A 14,111-nucleotide genomic window follows, 5' to 3' on the forward strand; every position below is an offset into this window, starting at 1 on the left:
CAGTTAGCTTAATTGATGGACGGTGACCAACCAAAAAAATAAAGGAGAATTGTTAAAGATGAAGGAAGCTTCTACCACTTTAAAGATTGTGACACTTTTATAGATGGGGTCCATCATCTTGTCGACAAAGTTCAAGAGAGGTGGTTGCTTTTTCATAACTTTTTTTTTTAATATATATATGAAATTATCCTTCTTTGAATAGACAGAATATATAGGCATTTCTTTTGAAAATTCAAAAGTAATTTACAAAACATTCCAAAATTAATTTTTAAAAAAATCAGAACATTGGAAAATTAGATCTCCAAAATTAATTTCAGAAGGGTTTTGAACACTTTCAAAATATGAATTCTGAAATGCATTAAACACTTTTCTTTCCGAAAACATAATTCTTGAATGTTTTATAAATCACTTATATAGTTAAAATTCCAAGTCATTTATAAAACATTCCAAAATTAAAATTTCAAGAGAGAATTTAATATAAATCCTAGCAGAAAAATTAACTGCTCATTCTATTTAGACAAGGACAACTTTGATATAACAACTTTTTAAAAATGGTGCCATGAGCAAAAAATGGATGATGCAAAGAGCAATGTCCTTTGTTTTTTGGTCCAAGAGTAATTTTCTTATTGAAATTGAAGCACCTTGTATAGCATGTTAAACAGCCCAAACAAGAACTCATCTGGGCCTATCTCATTGTTCCAACAGCAACAGGCCGAAGGGAAGAACCCATGCGATATAAAGGATGCCCAACTTTAAAATGTTCAAATCATAACTATTTTTCAGCAAAAAAATCACAACTTTTTTTGTGTGCTTTGCATTTAATCAAATGAGCCCAAAGTCCATTGACTTATAGTTGAAAAAATAGTGAATAGTGTACGTACATAGATTATGATACCCAATTCCAAGTATGCCTACAACAGACACTGTTCATGCTGGTATTTATATATCTTCATTAGCCAATTAAATTTATTTATATGTTTTTAATGATTGTCCACCAGTTTGTCAATATTATTCTGAAAAAAATTTACTACATGTACAACACAGGCTAAATATACAATTCATTATAGATATCAGTATTATTACCAATACTTCTCAACTCTTGTACTTTATTCCTTTTTTCAGCATCTTATTTGCTTTACTAAGTATAGTTTCTTCTTGTATCAGCCTCTTGCAACGAGTATTTTGTTCTCTTAACTGAAATCTCCCAGAACAGACTGTACAATGAAAGGGCAGAAAAATAATTATCAAGCTATGCTTGTAATACTCAAATAGAAGAAACTCAAGAAGACCACAGTTTCCCGTAAAAATTTTTGAAAGACACCATCATTCTTCAAGAAAACCTTGAAATATACATGAACTTACCATATTAAGAAGCCGTAAAGCAGCGGTTCGAGTAAATTTTCTTGCAAAAAGGAAGCAAGTCGATGGCTTACCCTTGCTGCTGCACCATTCTCTTCGGTATTCAGTTTCATAATAAATATTATCTATTTCCTGCAAAAAATTGATCAAATTTATGTATATTTTCTTTCATCAAAGTAGAGTGCATGCACTTTATATGCTTGTCCTCAGCTAGCTAAATTATGATGGAGAGTTCAGAATCTCTACATTTTCTGTTTTAGTATGGTTTTCAATGGTAAGTAAACTTTTGCATCTCATCTTTTGACACATTCCTTCTGGCTATGCCCAATCTTTTTGAGTTTTATTGCATATTCAGCTCATGATCATAAAGCTGCAACTACTGATAATTGTCCAGTTGAATATTTCGGGGAATGTTTTATGATCACTTGCTGCTATGAACTGGCCATATGCTGATAAGGTATTGACTTCAATTAGTTGGCTAATAGTTATCATAAATAAGATTCAGGGGGATCAGGGCAAGGATCAGAGAATTACTTGGTTATATTTACAAAAACAAAAAATTCAAACCTTGTTCTTTTAAGTCGGTGAATATGCAGATATGTAGTAGGTAATTTATTTAATTGTTTGAATTCATTTTTATGCTCCATTATGCAGTTTCCTATTATTACCACCAGCAGTATTTATCCAACAAATTAGTATTCATTGAGATAAAAAAACCAAGAATATCTTTGGCTGCTGAGGCAAACACCATTTAATGTCAAAGAATCAATAACCTAATGCGATATCTATCCCAGCATGCTTTTGTTTTACATGTATGAAAGTCAATTCAAAAGAGTGACTTTGCAGTGGCAGTTTAGGTCAAACCTTTATAAATTTTAGAAGCATAGGTGTAGCGTCTGAAAACTTGTAAGTCACAGGATGCCATCCCCGACGCTCATGATCCCTGGAGTTGGAAATATCCCAAGAAGTATGTGTCAATGATCTCCGTGTGATTTCTTCTTCAAGGCCCTTTTGCTACATATGGCAAGGCAAACATTTGAAAATGTAAATTGAAACTGATCACATTAAAATATTTGTAAAATTAAACAAGCCTTCTCATAAAGTAGATGTCACAAACTTGCTTCAATTTCTTTAGCTACAAGTTTTTTCACATGAAAAAAGGTGACCATGCAATCATTTTAACATTTGAACATCCAACAACAGTAATGGATAATTTTCATTTAAGTTTTGCATTGGCGTCACCTAAATCATGGAAATTCAGGACCCACACAAAAGTATAGAAACTAGTTTCTTTTAAATGTCAATTTTACTAGCATACAAAATATGCCATACAAATTGTTCAGCCAAAAGTGTGATTAACACGGGATTCAGAGATAGGATCAATACTGTAACTGTTAAATGATGAATCATAACAACATATGCAGGAAGATTTGAGACACACAAAGCCTGTTTCTGAAACTCACTCACAAATGTAGAAAAAGTGTGAAGGAGGAAAAGAAAAGGATACTTACAGCCAGTAATGTCTGAACATAATGTTCATCTGGTATACAGTTATGCACTCTAGACGTGTCAGCAGGCTGCATGAAGGAAGGAATTATACTTAAAAAATTGTTAAGTCATTTGTTCGTATAAGATAGACACCACTTATCAGTTCTAATGAATATTAAATTACTTCACGACATTTTATGTTAGATGATTTCAATAATAAAAAAAAGGTGATCGACTGTAGCTAATATAGTAAAAAGAGGACATCTTTAAATGATTTTTGCACTCATAATTTCATAAAGAGCACTTACAATGTAATGATCCCTCCAAAATTCTGGTAGTGGCTTTTTCTGCATCATTAAATACATAGGTAAGAGAAATGGAGAAGAAAAGAATAAGGCTGTGAGCATGAAAGGGACAAGAAACGATGGTTGGCTTAAAAAATACTAAAAAGAAGATTCCTGAGCGAAAAAATATAGCTTAGATCCTACCCATCTGAGTTTATAATATTTAATGAGCAAGAATGCGCGGAAACCCTGAGGGATGAAAAAAAGAAATAACTCTAGAAAAGAAATAGTCCCTACAACTGACAAATTTGGCACATTTTCTAAGATGACCTCATTGATTTGCACTTTCTTTGTACAAGAGTCCATTTTAAAGGATGTGACACCATTCATAAAAGACAGACTATCAATGGACCATGCCACTCATTCATTACCTTGCAATATAGTTGGAACATTGGAAAGACAGTTTCATCCTCCACTAAAACCTTGGCATGCTTTCTGGTCAGGACAGCCCACTGCAGGAGAATACATGAACAGACAGCAATAAAATGGTATTTTTTGGCAATGCATGTCATGTATCCTAGCTTTTGGAATGAACATAAACTAAGAACTACATAAGACCTTTACCTGAGATCCTTTCCTCCAGTTATAGACAGGAATAACAGGATCCATTTTTGGATTGTAACGACCTTCTTTTGTGTCAGCAAAGCTGCTTACATTTAATGCCAAAATCATCACAATTAAATTGTTGGAAAATAAATAAGAAAGACAAGCAGGTATCCTCACCTGTCGACGAAACTAGTTGATGTTGACATGATGTAGTCATATGTGTAGCTGAAGTTGTATAAAGGAATACAGCTGAAAAGAGATCAATCAACTGAAATATAGTGAGGCAATAGGCTAAAGTATAGAAATATCAATGCCATTTCCTCTATCAAATAATTAAGCAAACTGAGGTAAGACTAAAGGAAATTGTACAAGTGGTGACTAAAGATTAAATAGTCTTAAGTCCAGAAAGTCAGGCAAAAGTATAAGGATTAAAACTTTAAAGCTGTTAACAAATTTATACCCTCACCTATCTGAGAGGAAAACAAAACGGTCATTTAAAGGATCACTAAGCGCATGTCTAAGTAAAATGCGCTCAGCCTCTATCATGCTTGCTTCTCCCCATTCTACCTGGAAATAGTTCATATGGACTAAATATCATGAAGCTGACAGAAATAATAACATGGGATTACGGCTTTATAATTTTTCTGATAAATATGATAAAATTGAATATATAATTCAAAGTTCACTTTTAGAGAAACAGTTAAAAACAGAGGATAGCCTGGATTTTTATTGATGACATGAAAGTTAGTGATCAGAGCTCCTTTCAATCATTTTGAGATATTTAATAAAACAATGATTCACAATGCTCTTTGAGAGTAACATAAAGAGATCAGTTGATAAAATGCAGCATTCAATCCAAAATACTCAATATAATGCTAAATGGCACAAGGACAAAAACTCTTACAAAGAGTAAGGCAGTCTTTTAGGATTGTGAGCCAGCAAGGAAGATACGTTTCTCACATTCCTTATTTCTTTGAACTTGAGAACTCTAAAATCAACTACTTAAAAAGTGCACAACAACAATTCTTATTTGACATTTTAACCACCAATCCTCTCTCTGAAAGAAAAGAAATAGTATGCACTTCTAAACAATTACACCATAAACTATAAATTCTTGAATGAGGACAACTACAGATCTACTCTACAGTATTTAGTTCTATCCCAAGTAAAAGAGTTATACAATTTCACATTTTAGAAGAAATCATGTATTAACTAGGTATCCCACTCTCAATAAAATTTTGCTTCATAGACTAGGTGAAGAACAGAAGAATGTTTTTAATGTATAAATACTTTTAATTTAAATCATCATAATTCATCATTGGGTTAAAGCTACATGTAAGACAGAAGGGGCGTACAGGAAGTCAGAGAACTATGGACAAGTCCCACATTGGGTGAAGGAAAAGAAATGTAACAACATACAAGCTTGGACATGGATTAAGTTATCAACATGAACATAGCATAACAGATCAAATTGGACATGGATGATAAACAAAAACAAATGCGGTTGAAAACAGAGAGAGAAGAGCAACCTGTATGCTATCATTAACTTGCCGATTCAAAAAATATGATGATCTAGTTGTTGCCTTGTTGAGCAGAAATCCTGGCCTTGGGTGAACAAAAATTGAGAATTTGTTATCGCCTCCCTGAAGAAACAGCACAAATGGTTCTGTAAGCATTGCCACACCTCAATAGTAAACTTATGACACTTACACATAAATATGACTTTCCCACCGGATGCAGAGAAAAAGAGAACAAACCTTAACAACTAATTTAGCCAGAGGTAGGTCTATTGGCATCAATTTTAAGAAGTTATGCAAACTTGCATTTATTTTTAAAAGAATTGTTTTGTCAATCAAGGTAAAATAATGGCACTACCGTTACTAGAATCAATATTTTAGAGAAAAGATTTCCCTTCCCTTTCGAATCCTAAATTCCCAATATAGATTGCAACCGCACTAATTAATGATTGCTAAATGCACATCATGATCTCAAAACAGATTATTCAACTTGCCAAATTTACAGCATATGCTATTCTCAACAGCACATTCAAGTAACGTCAAGAGATTAACAGGAATATAGCACCTCCCAAGATTTATTTGTTAGTAATTCAAAGAGTCCTAAGTTCTGAATCTCTAAAGTCTAAATCTCCCATTAATTACAAACTCTACATACACACACACACACATACTAGATAGATATCAATCATAATTTAAAGAGAAAGGAAGGTACCCGAAAGAATGCGTCCCAAACCATTTCCAAAGGAAGCCTATTCCTTGCAATGAAAAGAAACGCAATCTTGGGCACCTGAACCTGAGGTTGAGAAACGAATTGGTGTTGCAATGAAACCAACCCCACTACATGAGTGTACCGTGTCTGCATAAAAAACAAGCTTCCAAAACAAAGCACCACCAAGATCAAAGCAAAAACCTTCTTCTTCCATTTGTGCTGAGATTTCTGCTGAATCACTTTCCGCTTCATATTCATTCCTAACACATTCAGCGACCAAATCACACCATAAAAAACGAAACTTTGACCTTCACTTGACCCTTGTAGCACTCAACAGCAGAAGATCCAACCAGATCCATGCCAACCCAACAATCACAAAACCTCAACCTTGAGAATTTCACTACAAAATTGTGCAAATTCGTGGAAAACTACGCTAACCCAGAAACCAATACAAGCCCACCAATTGACAAGAAAAGAAAAGCAAGGTGCTTGTGATCGTGAGGCTATGAGCAAAAAGCTTTTAGATTCTCATGAATTCTTACATTACAACAGGGTAAAAGAGTGCTGTTTTTCGGAAATGAAAATAAGAAATGAAGAAGAATAAGAGTGGTAGAGTGTTTGTTAAGAGTGAAAGGTTTGGTTTTTAACTGGGGTACGAGAAGTGAGTGAGAAGGGTCTCCTTGTTGCTATATCTCAGTTGGGATGTCGTAAAGTTGCTACTTCTTTTTCAAGTTGCGTGTGAATCAGGTGAACAAAATTTATGTAATTTTTGCTTTATTATTATGATTATGATTGGGATTTGGGAGTTCCGAGAACATGTGAACAATTTTTTCAAAAAAATGAAACCTTTTTCTGCGATATTGAACCTTTCGTGTTTTATTTCTTAATTTTATTTTCAAAGCGTTCAGGAAAGAGGATTTTATATTATGCATGTTTGGAAAAGTTTATAAAAATGACTTATATTTGTATATATAACTTATTTAAATGTTTACTTAATATTTTTTTAAAAATAATGACTTATATCATAAACTCAACTATTAAAATAATTGAATTAAACTGTGTGTAAGCTCTGCAAACAAATTTCTTATTAAAACCAACTATTTTCAATTAATGCCAGCAAATTCTATGCTCTAGACATAATCTCGGTATAAAATACAAGTTTGTTGAGTGAACAATTAACTAAAGTATTATTCAAACACCACTTAGAGACTTTGAGTGCAGTGTCTGTTTTTCAAATTGGAAGGGGTTGAAGAAGGAGGATTCTGCCAACAAATTTGGATTGCGCCACTATGGTTTGGTGGGTTTGTAGCATGGCTTTTTGTGTATGGTGGGTGTTCGTTGGATTGGGTAATAGCAATAGCATCTACCTAATGAAATTGTTTGCAACCAACTAATGATGAGTTATTTGTTGTATTCACTTTGATCAGACCACAAGTATTAACACTTTCCACATGAATCGTCTTATATATACACACGTCTGTTAACTTTTTGTTTTATCAGTTTTCTGGTCCAATTTTATTGTGACATGAGATGTTATAATTAAGTATATATTTAATTTAACTTGTTTTCGATCCCATGTTTTAAAACTTGATGAGTCATTGCTTAATTAATATTGAATTAATCAATCTATAAATAATAACTATTTTATTAAAATATAATATTTTTTAAAATGTTGACTTGAAACTTCAAGTCTTGGAATAAACAATTAATAATAAAAAATTTCTTAAAATAAAAAATCTTTATTATACTTTCATAACTTTAATATAATAAATGGATATTTTTATAATTTTTTTCTATTTATAAATAGTTAAACTCAATTCTTAAGAATGAGTTGAACAGAATATATTAAACAAATATACACAAAATATCATTTAATCACTGTACATTTAATAAAGCACTATTTCATTAGTTTATACCCATATTGAAAAAATAATTAGGCTATTTCTTTTGACGACAACGTGCCAACGTCCAGGGTCAAAGCTGTAGAAAAAGAAAAAGAGAAGGGTATTAGAAGGGAAAGTTTTAAGAAAATGTGTTCTACTCAGCAACTTCTTTGGAAAACCAAACGGAATATTAGGAAACAGAGGAAGAGGAAAGATGACTTTGACCGTTGTTTTTATTTTACAAACAATTATTTCGTGAAATAATATGTAATAAATATCACATAATAATAAATAAACAAAATATTTCACTTAAAATCTTCATTGATTGCCTGTGGGCAAAAACAACTTTAGCCTCAGTAAAATCATCTTTAAATTAAATAACAAATATAAGGAGCAGTATTTTTCCTTTACAAAAATACAAAGGACATCTTCAATGAAAGTTGCTCAACTAAACAGCCATTGCTTAAAAATATTGTGGATCAAGCAACAAATTTAAAAATAAAAATGAATGTTGATAATAAATAAAAATATAAAATAATTTATGGTGAAATCATTTAATGTAATTTTTAAGAATTGTGAAGTTGAGAATTACTTAAATTGTAAAAACAATAAAAAAAAGTAATATATATTTTTATAAAATTGACATCATAAGAGGACTTTTTTACTGTAATATTATAAAACAAAAATTTAAATATTAGAATGGACCCTGCAGTAATATATTTACGAGACTATACCCATTTTTTGTCTATCCAGAGAATCGAATTCTGAGATAGTTTTTAGTTTTTTTTATATATATTAAAATATAAATATTATTATTTTAATTATATTTATATAGTAATATTTTGTTAAAATAAATATTTATAATAAGTTATTTTAATAAATATTTATAAATATTTTTATATTATTTTAATAAAATAAGTTTTATTATTTGAATTATGTTTTAATTTTTATATTATTTTAAAATAAATAACATATTATATTAATTTTAAATGTTTATTAAAATTTATTTAACATATTTAAGATAATAAATAATATTTTTACTTTTTTATTATATTATTTAATAATTTTTTTTGAAAATAATATTAAAATTATATTCTAAAATTATATTTTTGGTTATTTAATATTATATTTAAAAAAATAAAAATGACAACAATAATTTATTTATATTTAAATTTGTATTAAAAAATTATAATAAAAATTTATTTAATATTATATATTTATAAAATAAATAAAGTATTAAATAATAACCAGTTTATTTATTTATTTTGAAATATTAATATTTATTAAAATTTATACATAATTATTTATTTTAAAAAATATGTTATTAAAATGAATAAATATAATAAAATAATATTATGTAGATATATTATATATATAATTATATATTTAATATAAATTACAAATACTAAAAATTAAAAAGTTGCAATGACATTCATAAAATTAAAAATGACATTAAGAAAAATTTAAAATAATAACAATAATAAAAATCAATTGTGTGTGACTAGGGATATGATAATAAGAACAATTTTTTTCTCAACTTTGTTGTTCTCTAATGTCCATCTCTGTTCTTATTCTACTGACTTGGGTCGACCCTTTGAAGTTCTTTTCAATTTTAGGTTTAGATACAAAGTTGGACCCGTGTAAGATGGCCAATAGTCTTTGTGTCTAAGTTCACCAAATTGACCTTCGTATACCTTATAAACTTGTTGTAAGGTATACACAGAAGATATGTAGATATTAAAGTTGTGGTGTGCGTGTAAGCATGATGCAAGTACATGCGAGCATGGGATGTGAACTTTTTGAAACTTGCCACAGTCACACCACATTTCATCTAACCGTACTGTAAATCTTTCTACGGGTCAAATTTCTGTTAGATGTTGAGTTTCTTCGACTAAAAATCTGGTGCTTATTCTGTCAAAGGTGATGACTCTATGAGTGTTTGCCTTTGACTGTGCATCTTGAATTGTTTTAGTTGCAACATCCAAGTACATATGTCCAGCATTAATCATTGCATCTACTTCCTTACTTCTGTCAATGAAGAACTTATTGCAACTGGTGTATGTTGCCATGACCATAGAGCAGATTAGTAAGTTTCTGGTTTTCTTCAAGACCGAATTGATTGACTCCACTAGCTTTGTTGTCATGTGTCCCCAGCGTCGTCCATTGTCCCATGCCAGTGTCCATTCTTCCCTTGGAATGTTGTCCAACCATTGTACAGTTTCAGGATTATTATCTTTTACTATGTTGTAATAGTAAAAGAATCTTGGTTCAGTCATCCTATATGCTTGAAACAAGATTACAAATTAAATTAATATAACTAGTTAAACAATTGTATAAAATATTAATGATAATATAGAGTATGTAAAAAATTAAAATTACCCATATTGACGACATCTTTCTTTAGTTCAACATTTTTTAATCGTCGCATGAGTTTTCTGTCCAACCACTTCCATTTCTGGAGTATGCACTTCTTATGACCTCGTAACGATCCGAAATGAGGCACAACCCCTCTTGCGGGGTTACGTACCTTCTTAAGTTTTTCAAAAAAAAGAACCATGCATCGCTAGTTTCACCTTCAACCACAGCAAAAGCAATGGAAATTATGTTGTTGCGGCCGTCTTGTGCAATTGTCACTAATAAAGTCCCTTTGTATTTGCTAGTCAAAAATGTACCATCCACTTGAACAATTGGTTTGTAGAAGGAAAAATCATCAATGCATGCCTTAAATTTCCAAAACAACCTCTTGAAAAAGACATTCCCCTCGTCAAGCAAGCCACCGTTGTATGTCAGTTGTGTACTCAATTTCCATATGAAGTCCAGAACATACAGTTGCATTGCAAGCAACTGTCTAGGTAACTTATGGTATGACTCATCCCAATTTCTGAAGATATTCTTAATGACATATTGTTTCCCTAATTATCCCTTTCTATAGCTGATTGTATAACCTATTGTAGACTTTATATGAGCTAAGATAGTTGAGATGGGTGTGGATGAATCAGTCTCAATAATTTCATGAATGGTTTGAGAAATCATTCGTGATCCCAACTTGTTGTGATCTTGTGAAATGAGTGGGGAAGCACATGTGTGGCACCCTTCAAGCTTCATTATTTCCCAGTGTTGCTCTTTGGCGCGCAATATAGCGCGACATCTCTAGGCACATTCATTATGAAGGCATTCCACGACAAGCCTAGTTGTGCTTGACATTTTCACCTTGTAAGTACAATGATTGACAATGTGGAATCTATTTATGGCGTCTTGCACTTGTTCTTTTGTTAGGGAGCGTTGGTCAACGAATAGTGTTTCAGGCGGATACACTACCATTTCACGATCAAGGACATGGCCAAACTCATGGTCATGTTCTTGTATTTGACTGGGAATGTTTAGAAAATATGGAGGTGGGTTGTATAAAGGTAATGGTTGTGATGGTGAAATATTTGGAAGTGGGAGGGAGTCTTCTTCATCATCCTGCTGTTGAGATAGGATTTCATCTTCGTCCTCGCTAAAAGAGTCAAATACTTTGATTGGGAGACCCACAACAGCATGTTTTTCAATGGAGGTTTCTTCAAGAGGCTAAGAGGGTAGGGTTTGCTGAAATGGTTCAGAGGGTATTTCATTGAGGTCTATGAATGGACCAGTTAACAGTTGTGTGTAGGGCTGAAGGTCATAATTTATATCATATGTTGAAAAGGATGGATGTATGGTTTCGTAAGTTTGGTAAGGTGAAGGTGAAGGTGAAAGTTGTGGTGGCTGAGTTACGTTTGTAGCAAATCTAACATATAATTCTATACCTGATTGAAGTTGATTTAAGTCATGGATGTTGAAGAGTGCCTCGACGTCTTCATCATCGTTCAACTCAACACATGTGTAGTTGCTAACTCCTGGGCCAAGTCTAATTGGGTAGTAAAAATGTATGGTTGTCACCCTTTCATTTGCGTCTCGGTTAAATTTTATATGGATGACTTTCTTGAGCCTTTGTAGAGTCACTTCTCTCTTTAGATATACTAATTTTGCTGATGGTGAGGTGAACATGACTCCTTCATTAGGACATTGGTTAATGGCACCATCAGAGTGAACAATGACATAGATTAAAGACATTTTTAGAAGGAGAAGATTCACAAGAACAAGGAACAAGTTTAGAAGGTTTAATGAATAAAATGACCACGAAAATAGATATTTATAATGGTAACGTTGGATTCTCGACGTCTTCATCATCGTTCAACTCAACACATGTGTAGTTGCTAACTCCTGGGCCAAGTCTAATTGGGTAGCAAAAATGTATGGTTGTCACCCTTTCATTTGCGTCTCGGTTAAATTTTATGTGGATGACTTTCTTGAGCCTTTGTAGAGTCACTCCTCTCTTTAAATATACTAATTTTGCTGATGGTGAGGTGAACATGACTCCTTCATTAGGACATTGGTTAATGGCACCATCAGAGTGAACAATGACATAGATTAAAGACATTTTTAGAAGGAGAAGATTCACAAGAACAAGAAACAAGCTTAGAAGGTTGAATGAATAAAATAACCACGAAAATAGATATTTATAATGGTAACGTTGGATTCTCAATCATTCAATGCTTTACCACGTTTTACGATTGATGGTGACCTTTCCATTCACGCGTGCCAAGAGATAGTGACTTCTTAGTCAGTCATGCATGCCAAGTGATAGTGACTTCTCAGTCACGCATGCCAACAGACGTGAGTTGACAATAACGAGTCATCCAATGCAAGGCCCATTGTGTCACACACAAGAATACATGGACATTGCCAATTCTATCTATTTCCTATCTGTGTCACCACTACTACAAGATCCAAGGAGGAGCGACCAACAACTAAGGACTACCAACACATTTGAAATGGGTACAACTTCCACACCGTCATACCACGAGACTGCATCAATTCCTCTGAACATTACACCAGAAGCAAACATAATTAACACAAGACATTCATTTGCAACAACATCAGAGGATTTTTTTACAAATTTATTTGGAGTTGATTTTACAACTCCATATTCAGCACAAACTTACATGCAGTCTCTTTACCAACCGGATTTTGATAATGAACCTGATAATTTATCAAATGCATTCCAACAACTAGACCTTCATGATGATCCAAATCCTTCACAAGTTCATCATGAAATCCTAGAGCAGCAACCACAACGATGAAATCTACCACGTCAAAGACGTCGCTTTTGTTGTGGAACTGACTACCATTACGGAGATAATTAATTACTAATGTTGTTATGAATTTGTTATCATCTTTATTAATGCACTTTATTTTCATCAATGTTACCTTAATAATAATATGAAAACGTTAATTTCAAAATATTTGTCTCAACTATAAATAATTTACTTATAATTTAATATTTTATTTACTTTTTAAAAATAAATTTTTTATTCTCTAATAAATTTATTCAAAATTATAAAATTATAATATTAAATAATGACACTTTAAAAAAAAAATTTAATTAAAATAAAATTTTTATTCAAAATATTATTTTATCATACTATATTTATAAATATTAAGTCAAAATTACATATTTAAATAAATAAATAAACAGAATAATATTTAATATTTTTTTTTAATTTTGAAAAATATATTTAGTATTTTTTAACTATAAATAATTTAAGCATTAACATTATTATCTAAAATAATATACTTATTATTTAAATATTTTAAATAATTTTTAAACATTAACTAAAATAATTTATTTATTATTTAATTAATTTTTAAAAATTCAATTATTATTGTTTTCTAAAATAATTATTTATTATCTTAAATATGTCAAATAAATTTTAATAAAAATTTAAAATTAATATAATATGTTATTTATTTTAAAATAATATAAAAATTTAAACATAATTCAAATAATAAAACTTCTTTTATTAAAATAATATAAAAATATTTATTTTAACAAAATAAAACTGTATAAATATATAAATATAATTAAAACAATAATATTTATATTTTAATATAAAAAAAAATCAAAACTATCTCAGAATTTAATTTCTTAGAAATTAAATTTTAGATAGGCAAATAATGAGTCTAATCTTATAAATAAATTGCTGAAGGATCCATTTTGATATTTAAATTTTTGTTTTGTAATATTACGGTAAAAAAGTCTCATGTGTTAAAAGTTAAAAGACTTCACTTTCCTTTTTTCAATTTCGGTGTTAAAAATTCGTTACTTTGTAGTGTCTTTTTTTGCGCTGAAAAAAGGACGTTACTTTCCACCACCTCACGCATGCCACGAGTCAGCGTGCGA

The 14,111-nt window shown here is 31.0% G+C and overlaps 1 protein-coding gene across 2 annotated transcripts; it reads right to left on the reverse strand.

Moving 5' to 3' along the window:
- Positions 1-920: 920 nt before the first annotated feature.
- Positions 921-6,529, reverse strand: LOC113867447 (glycosyltransferase BC10). 2 transcript variants are annotated; one of them, XM_027502788.1, is made up of 11 exons: positions 5,967-6,529; positions 5,267-5,380; positions 4,204-4,304; positions 3,915-3,986; positions 3,756-3,837; positions 3,563-3,643; positions 3,156-3,194; positions 2,871-2,936; positions 2,224-2,373; positions 1,363-1,491; positions 928-1,214 (listed from the first exon to the last, which is right to left on the reverse strand). In XM_027502788.1, exons 1-11 carry the CDS (start codon positions 6,219-6,221, stop codon positions 1,191-1,193), a joined length of 1,113 nt encoding a protein of 370 aa, XP_027358589.1. In that variant the 5' UTR covers positions 6,222-6,529; the 3' UTR covers positions 928-1,190. The 2 variants fall into 2 exon arrangements, with proteins under 2 accessions (XP_027358590.1, XP_027358589.1); XM_027502789.1 differs by lacking the exons at positions 1,363-1,491; positions 3,156-3,194 and having other exon boundaries at positions 921-1,201.
- Between the last annotated feature and the right edge of the window lie 7,582 nt (positions 6,530-14,111).

The sequence above is a fragment of the Abrus precatorius genome, unplaced genomic scaffold (assembly GCF_003935025.1).
Source record: "Abrus precatorius isolate BTA unplaced genomic scaffold, Abrus_2018 Scaffold5, whole genome shotgun sequence".
Taxonomy (NCBI): domain Eukaryota; kingdom Viridiplantae; phylum Streptophyta; class Magnoliopsida; order Fabales; family Fabaceae; genus Abrus; species Abrus precatorius.